General features: G+C 40.2%; 1 protein-coding gene across 4 annotated transcripts in view; it reads right to left on the reverse strand.

Annotated features, from left to right (window-relative positions):
- Nucleotides 1-20,725, reverse strand: part of LOC106057040 (dynein beta chain, ciliary-like) — a 131,625-nt gene that overhangs the window by 76,313 nt on the left and 34,587 nt on the right. For 3 of the 4 annotated variants that reach the window (XM_056020081.1, XM_056020082.1, XM_056020083.1), the window contains 5 exons: nt 19,851-20,031; nt 13,640-13,739; nt 4,802-5,013; nt 2,760-2,993; nt 642-809 (listed from right to left, as the gene is read on the reverse strand). In XM_056020081.1, the coding sequence (XP_055876056.1) occupies nt 642-809; nt 2,760-2,993; nt 4,802-5,013; nt 13,640-13,739; nt 19,851-20,031 (895 nt within the window). Of the gene's footprint in view, nt 1-641; nt 810-2,759; nt 2,994-4,801; nt 5,014-13,156; nt 13,258-13,639; nt 13,740-19,850; nt 20,032-20,725 lie in introns of those variants that run through there. The other variant, XM_056020084.1, reaches the window with a different exon arrangement.

The following is a 20,725-nucleotide window of genomic DNA, read 5'->3' on the forward strand; positions in this document are numbered from 1 at the left end:
GAAAGATTGGGGTTATAATATTAAGACAACTAATTTGTGAATCTAGACTTGATATTTCTCCACGAATGTTATTGTCTCACGAGGCTAGTTTTATTATTGTTGCATTCCCTTCATTTTCTCTGTACCTCTGTACTCCTGATACTTTAAGTAATGTCTTTGCAGAGTTTGCTTTAGTGTTTATTTGTAAAGATCATAGTACCAGAGTTTGCTTCAGTGTTTATTTGCAAATGCTTTAGTGTTTATTTGTATAGTCCGAAGGTCTATTCAATGGCATGTGGTAATTGGGAGTGATAATTGTCCAGTCTTGCTTTGGAGAGTAGTCTCACCATTGACTCACCAAGGTACATGAATTTACATCAATTTAAAATAGAACAATATAAATTTCTTGTAATCAATTTTTTTAATACATATTAATGTATTTAACTAATTAAATTTTAAAGTTCAAGGAATAATTATTATTTCGGAAACATACATTTTTATAACTTTTAAAAGCCTGCTCATTAGCAAATCTTTCGACGTTATTCTGATTAGAAACTATTTAAAATTCCAGTAAAAATACTAACCCTTACCGTAACCCTGGTACCCACATAATTAGAGACTAAAACGTTTACAATGATTTTATCGCTTCAGGTTTCTCCTACCGGATCTGAAGCATCCAATGGATTGTATTTGCTCTCAGTAAACAGTTTGAAGGCTTCGTCGAACTCTTGAAAGATTACAATGACGTCATCACCCAACGAGTTTCCCCGGATTCCCCCGAACTCCACCTTTTCAAGCTTCATGAAGTTAACATTAGTGTCCATCAGATACTGTAGACACACAATTAGTGAAAGAACATACATTAGTGTCCATGAGATACAGTAGACACACAATTAGTGAAAGAACATACTGGAGACACACAATAAGTGAAAGAACATACATGAGTGTCCATCAGATAATGGAGACACACAATAAGTGAAAGAACATACATGAGTGTCCATCAGATAATGGAGACACACAATAAGTGAAAGAACATACATGAGTGTCCATCAGATAATGGAGACACACAATAAGTGAAAGAACATACATGAGTGTCCATCAGATAATGGAGACACACAATAAGTGAAAGAACATACATGAGTGTTCATCAGATAATGGAGACACACAATAAGTGAAAGAACATACATGAGTGTTCATCAGATAATGGAGACACACAATAAGTGAAAGAACATACATGAGTGTTCATCAGATACTGGAGACACACCTCTCTTCTAAACATCGCTCCACCCTTCTTCTAAACATCGCTCCACCCTTCTTCTAAACATCGCTCCACCCTTCTTCTAAACATCGCTCCACCCTTCTTCTAAACATCGCTCCACCCTTCTTCTAAACATCGCTCCACCCTTCTTCTAAACATCGCTCCACCTTTCTTCTAAACATCGCTCCACCCTTCTTCTAAACATCGCTCCACCTTTCTTCTAAACATCGCTCCACCTTTCTTCTAAACATCGCTCCACCCTTCTTCTAAACATCGCTCCACCCTTCTTCTAAACATCGCTCCACCCTTCTTCTAAACATCGCTCCACCCTTCTTCTAAACATCGCTCCACCCTTCTTCTAAACATCGCTCCACCCTTCTTCTAAACATCGCTCCACCCTTCTTCTAAACATCGCTCCACCCTTCTTCTAAACATCGCTCCACCTTTCTTCTAAACTTCGCTCCACCCTTCTTCTAAACATCACTCCACCCTTCTTCTAAACATCGCTCCACCATTCTTCTTGACCTCGGTTTTGAAATGGGCTCAGCTATGTTGACGTCCAGTCAACTCATTTCGTAGATTAGGAGGGGGGGGGGAGAAGATTAAATTTAAAAAAAATGGATGTATCCTAAGCCTAAACGTCACACTGCACATCGAATTATTAAACGGGCTAATAGCATAATAGGTCAGAAAGATGGATGTCCAGCGAAACTTTGAGCCGAGACCTTGGCTACCCATCTAGGAGAAGGAAAACTCCGAATCCAAACCTCCGCTGCCTTGCGGCTATACCCATACGCGGAAAAGGAAAACCAATGACTTAGCAGAGTTTACGTTTCTAACTAACATTCGTGAGAAGATTGACACATCGATCGCGTAGAACGCCTGTAATTTATATGATAACGATCAGGCAATACGTTCCATGCAATAGAGAAAAAAAAAGTTCTATTAAATTTTTCCCTAGCATATGAAATAAGAAATGTCCTTTGATCTTTTTGTAATGAGTGTTTTACTTATGTTACTATTTGATCTTTTTGTAATGAGTGTTTTACTTATGTTACTATTTGATCTTTTTGTAATGAGTGTTTTACTTATGTTACTACTTGCATCCTCTCCTAAATTGTCTCCAGTTCTAGTTATTTTTTTAATAGTGTTAAAAGTAGTAAAATTCCCCATTCAGACTTAGTAATCTATAGGGCAGATGATGTAAAGGTCATCTGTTTCTATGGCCGACGGTTTACAAGGGTGTCATGTGGCCATCACATCGACCAACCGCCTTTACTTTCCCCAACTTAACTCAGGTACCCACTAGAGGGCCGCCCTAAAAATTCCGAAGTTCAAAATCCCAGTCGTCACCGAGATTCAAACCCAGGACCTCAGGTTCGGAAGCCAAGCGCCTAACCACTCAGTTAAACTTAGTTAAACGTTTGTTAATCATTTGCCATAAACCTCAAGGCTCTATGAAAGGTATAACACTTAAAGACACACCTTATACGAAGGCTATAACAATACTGCCACAACTTACATAAGCTATCTTCAACCTCTCGTGAACCTTCGTGAACCTCGAGAAAACAATGTCTGGTTGGAAAAACCAAGGTCTAGGCGTCACCCCCGGTGGAAACATGGAAGGCAGCCTCTTTCGTGTATCGTCAAAGGCCATTCTGAAAGAAGACATGACCTGCTCCGCTGTTTTGACCAATGGGATGGTTTCCGCCATATCTCCTTTGAACATTTCTTCAGGCGAGATGTAATTATCCACCTGGTAATAGTCAATATTAGAGGACTCAGAACACAATCTTACAATCAAAATCTTACCTGAAGAACAGTTGCAATGCAGTACGTAATATAGCCAAACGGCCAATAGTACAGTACCTTTCAAGAGGTGCCATGATTTGTAACACTAATCAGGAGGACGAGCCGGTTAGCGTGATGTGATACGGTGCTATACATAGAGTCTACGTTTATGGTTCACGGGCCCACGTTTGACACTGACTCACGGGTCCGCGTATGACAGTTGCCCCGGGCACAGCCTACTGCTAAGGCCGCTTCTGAGAGCCCAATATTCTTAGGCCAATGGGCCATTTCTGACACGCGTCTAGCTAGTCGCATCATTTTAAAGTGTGGACAGATGTTTGGATGGGCCAAAGTCTGTGGCTTTATTCTGGAGTGACTGCAAATGTTTGGATGGGCCAAAGTCTGTGACTTTATTCTGGAGTGACTGCAAATGTTTGGATGGGCCAAAGTCTGTGACTTTATTCTGAAGTGTCGGCAGATGTTTGGATGGGCCAATGTCTGTGACTTTATTCTGCAGTGACTGCAAATGTTTGGAGCGGCCAAAGTCTGTGACTTTATTCTGGAGTGACGGCAGATGTTTGGATGGGCCAAAGTCTGTGACTTTATTCTGAAGTGTCGGCAGATGTTTGGATGGGCCAAAGTCTGTGACTTTATTCTGGAGTGACTGCAAATGTTTGGATGGGCCAAAGTCTGTGACTTTATTCTGAAGTGTCGGCAAATGTTTGGATGGGCCAAAGTCTGTGACTTTATTCTGAAGTGTCGGCAAATGTTTGGATGGGCCAAAGTCTGTGGCTTTATTCTGGAGTGTCGGCAGATGTTTGGATGGGCCAAAGTCTGTGACTTTATTCTGGAGTGACTGCAAATGTTTGGATGGGCCAAAGTCTGTGACTTTATTCTGAAGTGTCGGCAAATGTTTGGATGGGCCAAAGTCTGTGACTTTATTCTGAAGTGTCGGCAAATGTTTGGATGGGCCAAAGTCTGTGGCTTTATTCTGGAGTGTCGGCAAATGTTTGGATGGGCCAAAGTCTGTGACTTTATTCTGGAGTGTCGGCAAATGTTTGGAGCGGCCAAAGTCTGTGACTTTATTCTGAAGTGTCGGCAGATGTTTGGATGGGCCAAAGTCTGTGACTTTATTCTGGAGTGACTGCAAATGTTTGGATGGGCCGAAATCTGTGGCCATTAAGTACGAGAGTGTTGAGTGGCCAGTAAGTACGAGAGTGTTGGGTGGGCAGTAATTACACGAGTGTTGATATGAGGTTTTGATTGGCCAGTGAGTACCACTATACCAACTATTTACTTCAATTGAGAAGCCAATAAATAAAAAAAAAAGTCAAAAAAAGATACAACCACAATATGAACATTACTTACAAATAGATCTAAAATGTCTAAAGTTCTTATCTTCGTTTTTTTGGGGGCCCCTGGGGGGGGGGGGGGGGTTAAACCGCGACATTCATAACATCACATAGATTATATTTAACGGGAGTGGGGTATGCGGGAGCTCTTCATAATAAGAAATAAATAGATGCTACATTTTTTTCTTTTGATTATTATTTTTTTTTTGCTTAGGCATTGCTAGAGTTAAATACTTATTGTGAACACAGTTAAACGCAGTACTTATTGTGACAACAGTTAAACGCAGTACTTATTCTGAACACAGTTAAACGCAGTACTTATTGTGACCACAGTTAAACGCAGTACTTATTGTGACCACAGTTAAACGCAGTACTTATTGTGACCACAGTTAAAACGCAGTGACGACGTTTAAACACTTACCAATTCAATGACAAAATTACATAACATCTGTAGCAATACCGTGATCCTCTCTGCAGTGTTGTAGTACCTGGAGTGAACCCACACCAAGCCAATAGTATGCATGAGTGGTCCGAGCAATGGGGCGCACGCGTCGAAATCTGTCTCTTCCACTTTGGCCAAGGCGTTACTGACTGTGGTGAGGTACGCCAGGTTATCGTTGGCCTCCACCAGTGCTGGGAGAAATAACAGAATTAGGTAGTGAATTATCAGAGGCGTCTTTACCCAGTAAATGGGTTTTTCAAAACGAGGAGTCTGGAGTTCGACTCCTAGCGATAGCTGGACTTTGAGATTTTGAAAGACCTCTAAGACCAACCAGCTTCAGTAGGGCAACCGATAGATTTTATTTATTTATTATTTCAAAAAAATGTTCCAATAAATACTCATTCTATATCGTACCTTTTTTTTTCAAATGTTACTTCAATACCCCTGTAATCAGTGCGCAGCATCGACAAGTGACCTTGACGAGAATTCTATTTAGTTAAAACATATTACTCTGTTAAGTGTTTAAAGGAAGCCCTTTCAGACCTGACGATATATGTTAATGAAGGTGTCATGTGGCCAACACAACGACCAACCAACTTTACATCCCCTATGTATGTCAGGTACCCATTGGAGTTTGGTTGACACAATACTGTAATAAAAATGTGTTAAATCTACAAACATGATGATCTATCTAACCAACCTCTGTAGCTGAATACTTTACAGAGTATCGTTGTGATTTATTTATCTATCCCTGTATTCACCTTAAAAAGTTCCAGGATACTTCTTAGTTACCGCTAGTGTGTTTATCATCTAAAGTTTACTCTCTATAATTTAATGTGAAATAGCCCAAGTCCAATGGTATGTCTATTTTGTTACAATATCAATATATAGATGTATGTTGACATATGTGAATTTGTTTCATGTCATTGTGACAGGTGGGGAAATGTGATGTTTGTTTGGCACGTTTTATGTCTAGGGGATGATTATTTTTAAAGCTATCACACACCAACCTATCAGCATATGAATCGGGAGCAGACACGCAACGAGACAAAGCAATGAAAGATAGATACAAAAGTTAAAAATGAAGAATATTTATTTACATAAATATACATATAAGAATAAAAAGGGGGAGGGTTTGCATCTATCTCTAGTATATTCTATGTTTAATCATCACTCTTGCACCTAATAAGAGAGTATGTCACTTTGTCCTCTGACTTAGCTGGTTGTCCTGTTGATGTCGCAGCTGGCTGTGTCCTGGCTTGAGGTTCTGCAGCTGGAGGTGGCGCTCTAGCGGATAGAGGGACGCCGGTGATATAGTTCTTGTGGAGTCTCAATCCCCAAAATCTAATATCTGTAGTGGGCACAGTAGGGCGGGTGGCCGGCTACCGTGGGCACAAGGTTACTGCGGGCAGAGCTGATCTGCCGTGGGCAGCGTAGTTGACAGGATATGTCCAGTGAGTTGCAGAGGGTTGGCGTAGCTATGACGTCTCGCACAGACCTGAGTCCATAGGGACGTCGCACCTAATAAGATGACAGGTGGGCTGTCGAATAGGCGGGCAATGCCGATAGCGCCAAGTAGTAGAGTTGAGTAGTGTCGTGTAGACACTGAACAGCAAATAGCAAATAAATAGGCAGGTAAGTAGATCGTTGATCCAATAAATAGGCAGGTAAATAGGCAATAGGTGATTCTTGATAGCAACTAGGCAAGTGCAGCGCTGATTAGCACTAAGCACATAGATAGGCCAGTAGGCAAATAGGCAGACACCTGAGGGAGGCTGCGGATAAATAAAGACAAGTTAGGACATGTCTCTCATACATCTTATCGATGCCCTCGACTGAGGTGCATTCGTCAGATTGGTGAAATTGCTTTAGAGCACAATGAGGAGATGATGACAAATGGGATTTGGAAAATAGATGGCAGATAGTAGCATTATATAAATGTACATAAAAGGGGAAATACTAATATAAAAATGTACATAGAAGGGGAAATAATAATCTCAAATAAACAACACAGGTGGATAGAGAAAGAAAAGGGGGGGGGGGTTGAATTGGGCGGTGGTCAGCGACCCAGATGATTGTTTACATATGACCGTGGGTCGAGAACAATGGAGCGCGCTTGAATGGTGTGTCCGTTCAAGCGGCGCAACTCTTATTAGAGTAAAATGAGTAAAGGGGAGATAATTCATTACAGGGGAGATAATTCATATCTCCTTTCTAAGCGCAGTATTAGTGCGATAGTAAAATTATCACGGTTGTCAGCCGAGATAAAGGAAATAGACTAAGATGTACAAATATATACATGGTTGCATCAGCGATCAATTGAGCAACGTAGCATTAATAGATTAATGCAATACATAAATAAATACATAGGACATGTTTATGTTTTCTACTTACGCCAGTGAGAAATACACAATGCACTAATTAAATATAAATGAACTAGGCAAAATACACATGATAAAATCCAATGGAAGTATACACAGAGTAATTAAGATGGAACTTGTGATTAAGTTCGGCTTACCACCAGGTATTCCTCTAGGAGGGAGAATAAATGATATAGTCCAGACTCGATAGCTCAGCTCGAATGAGAAATGAAAAAGGGTCTGGCTTGAGTTGGTTTACTTTATATAAGCCTGGAAAGTGCGGGCGGACACAGGAAGTGTCCTAGGCTAAGATTTATCTTACACGTGGGTGGATTTGACTCGAGGTGGGAGCGCACCTTGGAATATCACGCGGTGTGTTGACCAGGGTAATCTCTTAGATCAAAGAGAGACGTGAGAGAAAGGGGGGGGGGGAGAAGGATTAGCTTGCATTCAAACCAAGGTGGTGTCAACCGCGACCGTCCTGCAGACATCCGGCGGGCAAGACAAAAGAGATTGTGTGTTTACCTTTCCCCGATCAAGGGCAGATAAATGAAAGGACGCGCCTTAGCTATCTCCAAGGTGGTCATCTAAGTCTAGCCTGGAGCGGAAAAGGTGGTGCGGGTGAATGATTTAGGGGTAGGATGGACAAATAATTAAAAATAAAATAAATAAATGATGAAAAATAATAATTAATGCTGTGATAATTTAGAGTGAATCTGACAGCGAGTTTTTGACTTGTCACATACGCCGCCGCCAAGATGGATCTATCGCAGAAGATCCATAAAGTGCGAGCAGACTGATGTCACTCTAACTTTAAGATCAGTTGTTATCACAGCATTAGAAAAAAAAATCTGGAAAAATAAGGGGTAGCCATGCCAGGAGGAGAGTCTGTCCAAGTTTGTCCATGGTCTTACTTCCCGTCCCTGATTATGTAGTCACCTGGGTGAACCATACGGGGTTGCTTGGGAGAGTAGATTGGGCGATTGGGTGAGTAATAATTCCTTCCTGGGGCGGATTGGGGAGCGTGATTGGGGCTTAGGCGGGGTGCCCAAGGCACGTGTGCTCGTTGGGGCTTACCTCCGAAGACGCTGTGAGGCGCTTCTTCACGAGAGTAAGTAGTCAGCTTACCTCGGTATCGTCTGACACGATCAATGTCAGGGAAGAGTGGCCTGATAAAGAATGTGGAGTTCTGCCGGAGAACGTCCCCACGAGTGCGATAATCTGGCTTACATCGTGGCTTCCTGACACGGTTAATGCCAGGGGAAGGTTGATATTGAATGGTGGCTGAGGAGCCAGGGTGAGAAGAGTCTTCACGAGCGCGAGGGTTCGGCTTACCTCGTGACTTCCTGACACTATCAATGCCAGGGTGAGGTTGATTCGGAATGGTGGCTGAGGAGCCATGAAAAGGAGTGAGTCCACGAGAGCAAGGGTTCATCTTACCTCGGGGCATTCTGACACTGTCAATGTCAGAGGAATGTTGCTTAATTTTGGCTAAGTAGCCTGGGTCAAGTAGACCCTCACGAGCGCGGGTATACGACTTAACTCGTGACTTCCTAGCAGTATCAATGCCAGGGCGGAGTGGTTTGAGCTTTGATGATGAGTCGGGACTATGCGGGTTAGTGTGGCGACCAGGGCTTCCAACCGGCTGGTTGCGGCCACCTTTCTGCTCCGTCGATCTACCGACGGGCAGAGAGAAGAATGGTTTATTGACTACTCCAAGAGGGACATATTTGGAGCATAGAATGAAGTCATATACTGGCGTGTCCATGACGGCGGCGTCGATGGTGCCATGTACGTATCTGCACTCCACGTGCACCCTCGCGACAGGTAGAACCTGCGAAGGAGTGCCACGGTCTATGGACTGGATTGTCACTGTTCCACCAGTGAGATCCGATGGGTCAATCAGCGTTCTATTTATAACCGCGCCGAACGAACAGCCTGAGTCGTAAAGGCCCAAGACTTCAACACCGTTGGCCAGAATGTTCTCTACTCCCGGAGGAGAAGAGGTGGGGTGAGGTGGCACGGGTGGGAGTTCTGGTTGGCCGAGTTCAGTGGCAGTGGGTTGAGGAGCCACGGCCATCGTGGAGACGAAGTATGTGTCCTCCTCCGGTTGGTCAGAAAGATCGATCGCGGAGGGTTGAGAGACTGGCGTCACCGTAGATAGGGTCCGTGGGGCCTGCTGCTGCCGTTGTGGAGTGGGTCTACTGTCACGCGCGCTATGACGTGAGTCACGCTGAGAGTAGTTAGCCTGGTTATAGCGAGACAGGTGGTTGGGGCGGTTACTGTGGTTATTAGGGGCTGATTGCTGGCCTGGTGCCTGGTTGTGCTGGGGAGTTTTAGGAGGAAGGTTGGATTGAGCAGGGGAAGTTGGTTGGTCTGTTTGCTGGTCTGTCGCGGTTGCTTTACCTTTTAAGTCCTTACGGGCGTTCAAGTACCGGTCAGCGGCGGAAGCTATGTCAGCGGGTGCAGTTGCTTGTTGCTCCTTGACATAAACTCTGACCTCCGGGGACATGCATTCTAACAGCTGCTCAGAGAGTATGAGGCATGCTAGGCCATCAAAAGTCTCTGGCAATTGGCTGAGAGCGTGCCACCTGACAAGGTACTTGTCCAGCCTCTCGCAGAGGTTGCCGTAGGTCTCTCTGCGTTCGAGGCGGGAACTTCTGAACTTTTTGTGGTAGGCCTCGGCGGTCAACTCGAACTGGACGAGTAGCGCCTGTTTGAGGGCTGTGTAGTCCTCTCTCTGGCCGGAGGGAAGTTTGGAGTAAACCTCGTAGGCTTTGCCTCGGAGGCATTGGGATAGCCGGAAGCACCATTTCTCCTCTGGCAGACCGTAGAAGCGCGCTACTTCCTCAAATCGGACAAGATAAACTTCGATGTTCTCTGTCTTGTCGTCGAAGTGCTCCATTGGCATGTGGGGTAGGCCGTTCAAGGAACTTTGAAAGGATGCTGGGCTAGCCGGGCGAGACTCGGAAGAAGCCTGGCGGGCGGCCTCGTTCTCTTTGTCCGCGGCTATCTTTTCTCTCGCCGTTATTTGTTGCTCTCTTTCTCGCTCTGTAACTTCTTTAGCAATAGCTATTTCAGCTTCCTTTCTTTCTCTTTCTTTAGCTATTTCAGCTTCTTTTCTTTCTCTTTCTTTAGCTGTTTCTGTTTCCCTTCTCTCCCTTTCCATAGCTATTTCATGCTCCCTTGCTAGTTTTTCCCGTTCCTCTCTATCAAGAGCAGCAAGTCGTTCCTTGATGTATTCATTCTGCTCTGCGTCGCTAAACAATTTAGCCTCATCCATGATATCTGCTATCCGCTGCTTGCGGTCAGGTTCAGACTTGGAGCGAGTGCCGCTGGCCATAATGATGAGGGGTGGGTAATGAGAGGTTTTAGGATGGTGGAGGGGCAGATTGAATGGATAATGGGATTGAGCTAGAAATAAAGAAAGTGGGTTAGTAAAAGTGAGTCGCTGTTTACCGGAAGAGTGCAAAAGGAATGCGGTGTCTGCCTACGTTAATCACAAATTCCTGCAATGAAATATTACAAATAAAATGCAATAATAATCATAAATGAAAATATGACAAAAGTGACACTCTTGATAATGCGAAGTGATGATACTCATAAATATTTTAAGAAAAAAAATATTGATATGGAATTTAGTTATTGCTGCCTGTTCGTGCCTGCTGTACTAATGGGTTAAATCCAGGACGGGCTCGCCAAAATGTGACAGGTGGGGAAATGTGATGTTTGTTTGGCACGTTTTATGTCTAGGGGATGATTATTTTTAAAGCTATCACACACCAACCTATCAGCATATGAATCGGGAGCAGACACGCAACGAGACAAAGCAATGAAAGATAGATACAAAAGTTAAAAATGAAGAATATTTATTTACATAAATATACATATAAGAATAAAAAGGGGGAGGGTTTGCATCTATCTCTAGTATATTCTATGTTTAATCATCACTCTTGCACCTAATAAGAGAGTATGTCACTTTGTCCTCTGACTTAGCTGGTTGTCCTGTTGATGTCGCAGCTGGCTGTGTCCTGGCTTGAGGTTCTGCAGCTGGAGGTGGCGCTCTAGCGGATAGAGGGACGCCGGTGATATAGTTCTTGTGGAGTCTCAATCCCCAAAATCTAATATCTGTAGTGGGCACAGTAGGGCGGGTGGCCGGCTACCGTGGGCACAAGGTTACTGCGGGCAGAGCTGATCTGCCGTGGGCAGCGTAGTTGACAGGATATGTCCAGTGAGTTGCAGAGGGTTGGCGTAGCTATGACGTCTCGCACAGACCTGAGTCCATAGGGACGTCGCACCTAATAAGATGACAGGTGGGCTGTCGAATAGGCGGGCAATGCCGATAGCGCCAAGTAGTAGAGTTGAGTAGTGTCGTGTAGACACTGAACAGCAAATAGCAAATAAATAGGCAGGTAAGTAGATCGTTGATCCAATAAATAGGCAGGTAAATAGGCAATAGGTGATTCTTGATAGCAACTAGGCAAGTGCAGCGCTGATTAGCACTAAGCACATAGATAGGCCAGTAGGCAAATAGGCAGACACCTGAGGGAGGCTGCGGATAAATAAAGACAAGTTAGGACATGTCTCTCATACATCTTATCGATGCCCTCGACTGAGGTGCATTCGTCAGATTGGTGAAATTGCTTTAGAGCACAATGAGGAGATGATGACAAATGGGATTTGGAAAATAGATGGCAGATAGTAGCATTATATAAATGTACATAAAAGGGGAAATACTAATATAAAAATGTACATAGAAGGGGAAATAATAATCTCAAATAAACAACACAGGTGGATAGAGAAAGAAAAGGGGGGGGGGGTTGAATTGGGCGGTGGTCAGCGACCCAGATGATTGTTTACATATGACCGTGGGTCGAGAACAATGGAGCGCGCTTGAATGGTGTGTCCGTTCAAGCGGCGCAACTCTTATTAGAGTAAAATGAGTAAAGGGGAGATAATTCATTACAGGGGAGATAATTCATATCTCCTTTCTAAGCGCAGTATTAGTGCGATAGTAAAATTATCACGGTTGTCAGCCGAGATAAAGGAAATAGACTAAGATGTACAAATATATACATGGTTGCATCAGCGATCAATTGAGCAACGTAGCATTAATAGATTAATGCAATACATAAATAAATACATAGGACATGTTTATGTTTTCTACTTACGCCAGTGAGAAATACACAATGCACTAATTAAATATAAATGAACTAGGCAAAATACACATGATAAAATCCAATGGAAGTATACACAGAGTAATTAAGATGGAACTTGTGATTAAGTTCGGCTTACCACCAGGTATTCCTCTAGGAGGGAGAATAAATGATATAGTCCAGACTCGATAGCTCAGCTCGAATGAGAAATGAAAAAGGGTCTGGCTTGAGTTGGTTTACTTTATATAAGCCTGGAAAGTGCGGGCGGACACAGGAAGTGTCCTAGGCTAAGATTTATCTTACACGTGGGTGGATTTGACTCGAGGTGGGAGCCGCACCTTGGAATATCACGCGGTGTGTTGACCAGGGTAATCTCTTAGATCAAAGAGAGACGTGAGAGAAAGGGGGGGGAGAAGGATTAGCTTGCATTCAAACCAAGGTGGTGTCAACCGCGACCGTCCTGCAGACATCCGGCGGGCAAGACAAAAGAGATTGTGTGTTTACCTTTCCCCGATCAAGGGCAGATAAATGAAAGGACGCGCCTCAGCTATCTCCAAGGTGGTCATCTAAGTCTAGCCTGGAGCGGAAAAGGTGGTGCGGGTGAATGATTTAGGGGTAGGATGGACAAATAATTAAAAATAAAATAAATAAATGATGAAAAATAATAATTAATGCTGTGATAATTTAGAGTGAATCTGACAGCGAGTTTTTGACTTGTCACAGTCATAAGAGTCTCGTTTGGACTAAACATTGAGTCATGTACCCTACAAAAGCTATGTACAACTTAAGTGTACTGCTCACACTGTAGGTCTACTTACCACCGACGACACTTGAATACAGATCTTTGTACAACTTAAGTGTACTGCTCACACTGTAGGTCTACTTACCACCGACGACACTTGAATACAGATCTTTGTACAACTTAAGTGTACTGCTCACACTGTAGGTCTACTTACCACCGACGACACTTGAATACAAATCTTTGTACAACTTAAGTGTACTGCTCACACTGTAGGTCTACTTACCACCGACGACACTTGAATACAGATCTTTGTACAACTTAAGTGTACTGCTCACACTGTAGGTCTACTTACCACCGACGACACTTGAATACAAATCTTTGTACAACTTAAGTGTACTGCTCACACTGTAGGTCTACTTACCACCGACGACACTTGAATACAGATCTTTGTACAACTTAAGTGTACTGCTCACATTGTAGGTCTACTTACCACCGACGACACTTGAATACAGATCTTTGTACAACTTAAGTGTACTGCTCACACTGTAGGTCTACTTACCACCGACGACACTTGAATACAAATCTTTGTACGACTTGTAGTAGATACTGTTTCCGTCCTTCAAACATTTGACCATCATTTTCACAGTAGGATCTATCATCTGTGGGGGAAATGTCATGGATTCTAGTTTTGTGGTGAATTCAATGCATTGATACTATAATATTAGCTTATGTACATCAGGGTAAGGGGCGGTCTTATTGATTGCGGGGCCCTATGCGAAACGGATTGCGCGGGGCCTTTTTGTGATAAGGATATTAGTGAAAATTAAGATTTTGTATTAGAAAATAAATTCGTCTTTTGTTTTTTTTAAGAGATCGAGATAGATTTAGATCTATATCTGTATGCCAGTGACTATTAAAGTAAATTAAATATTTGAACTTCTAATTTTTGGTTCAAATTCGCCTTATTATTACATTTTAATTATATGAAAGCTGACAATGCCATTTTTTTTTTGATCGCAAGTCCGACACCCCGAAATGACAATTTCGTCTGTTTTTATGGGGATTTGCATCAGTTTTCAGAAGATTTTAATAATTTCAGAAGATTTTCATGACTTTTTCGTATATCTTACTGTGAGCTTGCGCTCCCAGAGCTAGTTTTATATGCAATTTTAGCTAGTTTTATATGTATTTTTGTTGTATAGTTTAAATCTATTTTTATATATTTTATTTTTATAGGTTAGTGTCAGATTTTATAATTGTACTTCCGCATATTTATATAGGTTAGTGCGGGATAGTATAAAAGTGATGTACTACATGCTGTTTTAGAACAGTTGAGTGTACATTCGACCAGTGGTCAGTACCATATCTGTCTGTGTGACAGCTGAAGATCTTTGTGGTCTGTCGTCTAATTATTTTATTATTCTGTACCTGGGACGGCCTGTAAGTTTGCTATTGTTTCTGCTTTTAACTGCTGTGTTACTGATGAATATTACTGCTAAAATACATGCTGCTGTATCTAATATTGCTGTAGTAGATCTATTCTAATTCTAGGGAATCTGGTGTTATTTTCTAATTTTGTTTCTGATATAAACAGCTATTATTGATAGATCTAGTATTGTTATTGTTGCTGTAGATCTAGACTAGTGTTATTTTGTTTCTTTATTATCGCCTTAGTAAACTTAGTTATAGGCTTAGTGGCTTAGTTATAGTCTGTTTCTTGCTTTAGCTAGTTAGTAATTAGTTTAGTCTAGTTAGTAAGGTACTAAGACTAAGGTGTTCTTGTTTTAGTGTTAGAGTTATGGGTTGGTTATAGTAGTAGAATATTGTAGATCTAGACTAGTTTATTGTAGTGTGTTTGTGTAGATCTAGGTCTAGTATAGTAGTTGTCTTGTAGTGATTTAGTTCTCTTTAGTTCTCTTTAGTTAGATAGTTGTTTTGATCAGTTTGTGTTAGTTGGTTTGGTTAGTTTGTTAGTGTTTGTAGTGGCGTAGATTTAGAGGGTTTTAGTTAGTTGCTGAGTTCAGTTGTAGTGTTAGTGTATGTATTATTTATTATTATTATTTTTATATGTAAATAAAGTATCTTTTTGTTTTATTTAATTTGAAGTAAAGTTTCGTTTGTGCTTTCATTTAGTTTAGGTTAGTATGTCTGGTTACTTAGGCGACTCTAGCCCCTTGGTCGTAGACTGAGGTGTCACAGATTGAGCCCACCCAGTAGCGCAAACATCTGCCTACTGTTGGTAAATTTTAATGTTGCGCAGAAGAGAATAGGTCTATCCACTCGCGCCTGCCTGACCTGCTCACATTACAATTTCAGGAGAATTCCAGGAACCCTTTAATAATAAGTTAAAATGGTTTAATTTATTAATTTACACATAGAATTTGCGCGGGGCCTATGAAAGTGAGGGCCCACTGCGGCCACATAAGTTGCAGTGGCCTAAGACCGGCCCTGCTCAGAGTACTATTAACTTCTATGCAATTATGATATAACATTAATCTAATGTAGCTAAGTGTTTTATCCAATGATACTATAATTTTAACTTAATGTAGCTCAGTGTTCCATGCAATGATACTATAATTTTAACTTAATGTAGCTCAGTGTTCCATGCAATGATACTATTATTTTAACTTAATGTAGCTCAGTGTTCCATGCAATGATACTATAATTTTAACCTAATGTAGCTCAGTGTTCCATGCAATGATACTATAATTTTAACTTAATGTAGCTCAGTGTTTCATGCAATGATACTATTATTTTAACTTAATGTAGCTCAGTGTTCCATGCAATGATACTATAATTTTAACTTAATGTAGCTCAGTGTTCCATGCAATGATACTATAATTTTAACCTAATGTAGCTCAGCGTTCCATGCAATGATACTATAATTTTAACTTAATGTAGCTCAGTGTTTCATGCAATGATACTATTATTTTAACTTAATGTAGCTCAGTGTTCCATGCAATGATACTATAATTTTAACTTAATGTAGCTCAGTGTTCCATGCAATGATACTATAATTTTAACTTAATGTAGCTCTGTGTTCCATGCAATGATACTATAATTTTAACTTAATGTAGCTCAGTGTTCCATGCAATGATACTATAATTTTAACCTAATGTAGCTCAGTGTTCCATGCAATGATACTATAATTTTAACTTAATGTAGCTCAGTGTTTCATGCAATGATACTATTATTTTAACTTAATGTAGCTCAGTGTTCCATGCAATGATACTATAATTTTAACTTAATGTAGCTCAGTGTTCCATGCAATGATACTATAATTTTAACTTAATGTAGCTCAGCGTTCCATGCAATGATACTATAATTTTAACTTAATGTAGCTCAGTGTTCCATGCAATGATACTATAATTTTAACCTAATGTAGCTCAGTGTTCCATGCAATGATACTATAATTTTAACTTAATGTAGCTCAGTGTTTCATGCAATGATACTATAATTTTAACTTAATGTACCTCTGTGTTCCATGCAATGATACTATTATTTTAACTTAATGTACCTCTGTGTTCCATGAGTAAATTCAGTTGTAATTGGTTTTGATGAAAATATTTTCCATTGCTCGTTGAATTGGCAAAAGGAAACCTCCCGCAACCGTTGACCTGTGAAACCGGTGCTAATTTAGCTGCCTGAACTGTCTCATGAACATTGTAATCTCACTGGGAACATTTTAAATGCATTAGTAAACAAGGAGGGAATAACTCTCTATCCCTTTATGACAACACTGCAGAAACCATGAAGATTCTGTAAGCATTGGAGGAAGAAAAATTACTAAATTGCGCTAGTCCCAACGTTTCATAAACACCATTGCCGAACATTGCAACAAACTAAGGTATAGATGAGTTTTATCAACACAATTGCAGAACATTCCAACAAACTAAGGTATAGATGAGTTTTATCAACACCATTGCCGAACATTCCAACAAACTAAGGTAAAGATGAGTTTTATCAACACAATTGTAGAACATTGCAACAAACTAAGGTATAGATGAGTTTTATCAACACCATTGCCGAACATTGCAACAAACTAAGGTATAGATGAGTTTTATCAACACAATTGTAGAACATTGCAACAAACTAAGGTATAGATGAGTTTTATCAACACCATTGCCGAACATTGCAACAAACTAAGGTATAGATGAGTTTTATCAACACCATTGCCGAACATTCCAACAAACTAAGGTATAGATGAGTTTTATCAACACAATTGTAGAACATTGCAACAAACTAAGGTATAGATGAGTTTTATCAACACAATTGTAGAACATTGCAACAAACTAAGGTATAGATGAGTTTTATCAACACAATTGTAGAACATTGCAACAAACTAAGGTATAGATGAGTTTTATCAACACAGTTGTAGAACATTGCAACAAACTAAGGTATAGATGAGTTTTATCAACACAATTGTAGAACATTGCAACAAACTAAGGTACAGATGAGTTTTATCAACACAATTGTAGAACATTGCAACAAACTAAGGTACAGATGAGTTTTATCAACACAATTGTAGAACATTGCAACAAACTAAGGTATAGATGAGTTTTATCAACACCACTGTAGAACTTTGCAACAAACTTATGTATAGATGAGTTTCATCAACACCATTGTAGAACATTGCAACAAACTAAGGTATAGATGAGTTTTATCAACACCATTGCCGAACATTGTAACAAACTAAGGTATAGATGAGTTTTATCAACACAATTGTAGAACATTGCAACAAACTAAGGTATAGATGAGTTTTATCAAGACCATTGCCGAACATTCCAACAAACTAAGGTATAGATGAGTTTCATCAACACCATTGTAGAACATTGCAACAAACTAAGGTATAGATGAGTTTCATCGACACCATTGTAGAACATTGCAACAAACTAAGGTATAGATGAGTTTTATCAACACCATTGTAGAACATTGCAACAAACTAAGGTATAGATGAGTTTCATCAATACCATTGTAGAACATTGCAACAAACTAAGGTATAGATGAGTTTCATCGACACCATTGTAGAACATTGCAACAAACTAAGGTATAGATGAGTTTCATCAACACCATTGTAGAACATTCCAACAAACTAAGGTATAGATGAGTTTCATCAACACCATTGCCGAACACTCCAACAAACTAAGGTATAGATGAGTTTTATCAACACAATTGTAGAACATTGCAACAAACTAAGGTATAGATGAGTTTTATCAACACAATTGTAGAACATTGCAACAAACTAAGGTATAGATGAGTTTTATCAACACCAATGTAGAACATTGCAACAAACTAAGGTATAGATGAGTTTCATCAACACCATTGTAGAACATTGCAACAAACTAAGGTATAGATGAGTTTTATCAACACCATTGCCGAACATTGTAACAAACTAAGGTATAGATGAGTTTTATCAACACAATTGTAGAACATTGCAACAAACTAAGGTATAGATGAGTTTTATCAAGACCATTGCCGAACATTCCAACAAACTAAGGTATAGATGAGTTTCATCAACACCATTGTAGAACATTGCAACAAACTAAGGTATAGATGAGTTTCATCGACACCATTGTAGAACATTGCAACAAACTAAGGTATAGATGAGTTTTATCAACACCATTGCGGAACATTGCAACAAACTAAGGTATAGATGAGTTTCATCAATACCATTGTAGAACATTGCAACAAACTAAGGTATAGATGAGTTTCATCGACACCATTGTAGAACATTGCAACAAACTAAGGTATAGATGAGTTTCATCAACACCATTGTAGAACATTCCAACAAACTAAGGTATAGATGAGTTTCATCAACACCATTGCCGAACACTCCAACAAACTAAGGTATAGATGAGTTTTATCAACACAATTGTAGAACATTGCAACAAACTAAGGTATAGATGAGTTTTATCAACACAATTGTAGAACATTGCAACAAACTAAGGTATATATGAGTTTCATCAACACCATTGCCGAACATTGCAACAAACTAAGGTATAGATGAGTTTTATCAACACCATTGCCGAACATTGTAACAAACTAAGGTATAGATGAGTTTTATCAACACAATTGTAGAACATTGCAACAAACTAAGGTATAGATGAGTTTTATCAAGACCATTGCCGAACATTCCAACAAACTAAGGTATAGATGAGTTTCATCAATACCATTGTAGAACATTGCAACAAACTAAGGTATAGATGAGTTTCATCGACACCATTGTAGAACATTGCAACAAACTAAGGTATAGATGAGTTTCATCAACACCATTGTAGAACATTCCAACAAACTAAGGTATAGATGAGTTTCATCAACACCATTGCCGAACACTCCAACAAACTAAGGTATAGATGAGTTTTATCAACACCATTGCCGAACATTGCAACAAACTAAGGTATAGTTGAGTTTTATCAACACCATTGTAAAACATTGCAACAAACTAAGGTATAGATGAGTTTCATCAACACAATTGTAGAACATTGCAACAAACTAAGGTATAGATGAGTTTTATCAACACCATTGCGGAACATTGCAACAAACTAAGGTATAGATGAGTTTCATCGACACCATTGTAGAACATTGCAACAAACTAAGGTATAGATGAGTTTTATCAACACCATTGCGGAACATTGCAACAAACTAAGGTATAGATGAGTTTCATCGACACCATTGTAGAACATTGCAACAAACTAAGGTATAGATGAGTTTTATCAACACAATTGCGGAACATTGCAACTAATGGTTCCTAGACAAAACGTAAGACAAACCTGTTGATAAATCTGTTCAAAGTCCTTGGCTCTTAGCTGCCAGAATTTAATCTCCACTTGAGGAGTAGGGTTTTTGCCTTCCAAGAGCGGTTCTGCGTTTCGTACTTTCAAGACGTTTTGTATTTCGTTGCACCAAAGGACCACCATGGATTCAATTAAATGTAAAGTCTTACGATTCAATCTGAGGAGTGTTTGTTAAAAGATCTAGAATCTTCTTGACATTTTATATCATTTCATGAGTGAGTGCGTTAAATAATTGACTAAGCCTATTGAGTCAAATGATATTTTGAACTTCTGGACCTTTTTTAGGACACGGACTGAGTCCACCCAACTCTAATGGCTACCTGGCATTAGCTGGGGAAAGTAAATGCATTTTTTTTTGCTAGTTACAAGACATCCCATTGAACCGAAGGAGACAGATAAGCTTTAGATCTTTAAGCTTTACATCTTTAAGCTTTTTATCTTCCACAAAAATCACAAAGGTCGATAAGAAAACTGATATACATTCTTGTATTATTCACTCACACGCACATATACAAACACACACACACACATACACACACATCCCTCAGTTCTGAAACATCTGCCGGCATTTTACATTAAATGGGATTAATGGCCGAGAGGAACAAACCATTTGGCTTCCTACCAAAGGCCCCGATTTCGAAACCCGACACAAGCAGAGTTTTGTTTGCTGAGCGTCCAAAGGCAACACGGAAACTTTCTACCAGCTACCTCACTCCCCCCCCCCCTCAACTGGTTCACAAAAGAGATTGGACCAAGTCGCACTTAGCATCCTATAAGCAGGAAAGATGCGCCATATAGAAGCAATTGAAAACTAGGACCTGAGTAAATTGTACTAGTTTAAAATCCTGCTC

Source organism: Biomphalaria glabrata, chromosome 2 (genome assembly GCF_947242115.1).
Source record: "Biomphalaria glabrata chromosome 2, xgBioGlab47.1, whole genome shotgun sequence".
NCBI lineage: Eukaryota > Metazoa > Mollusca > Gastropoda > Planorbidae > Biomphalaria > Biomphalaria glabrata.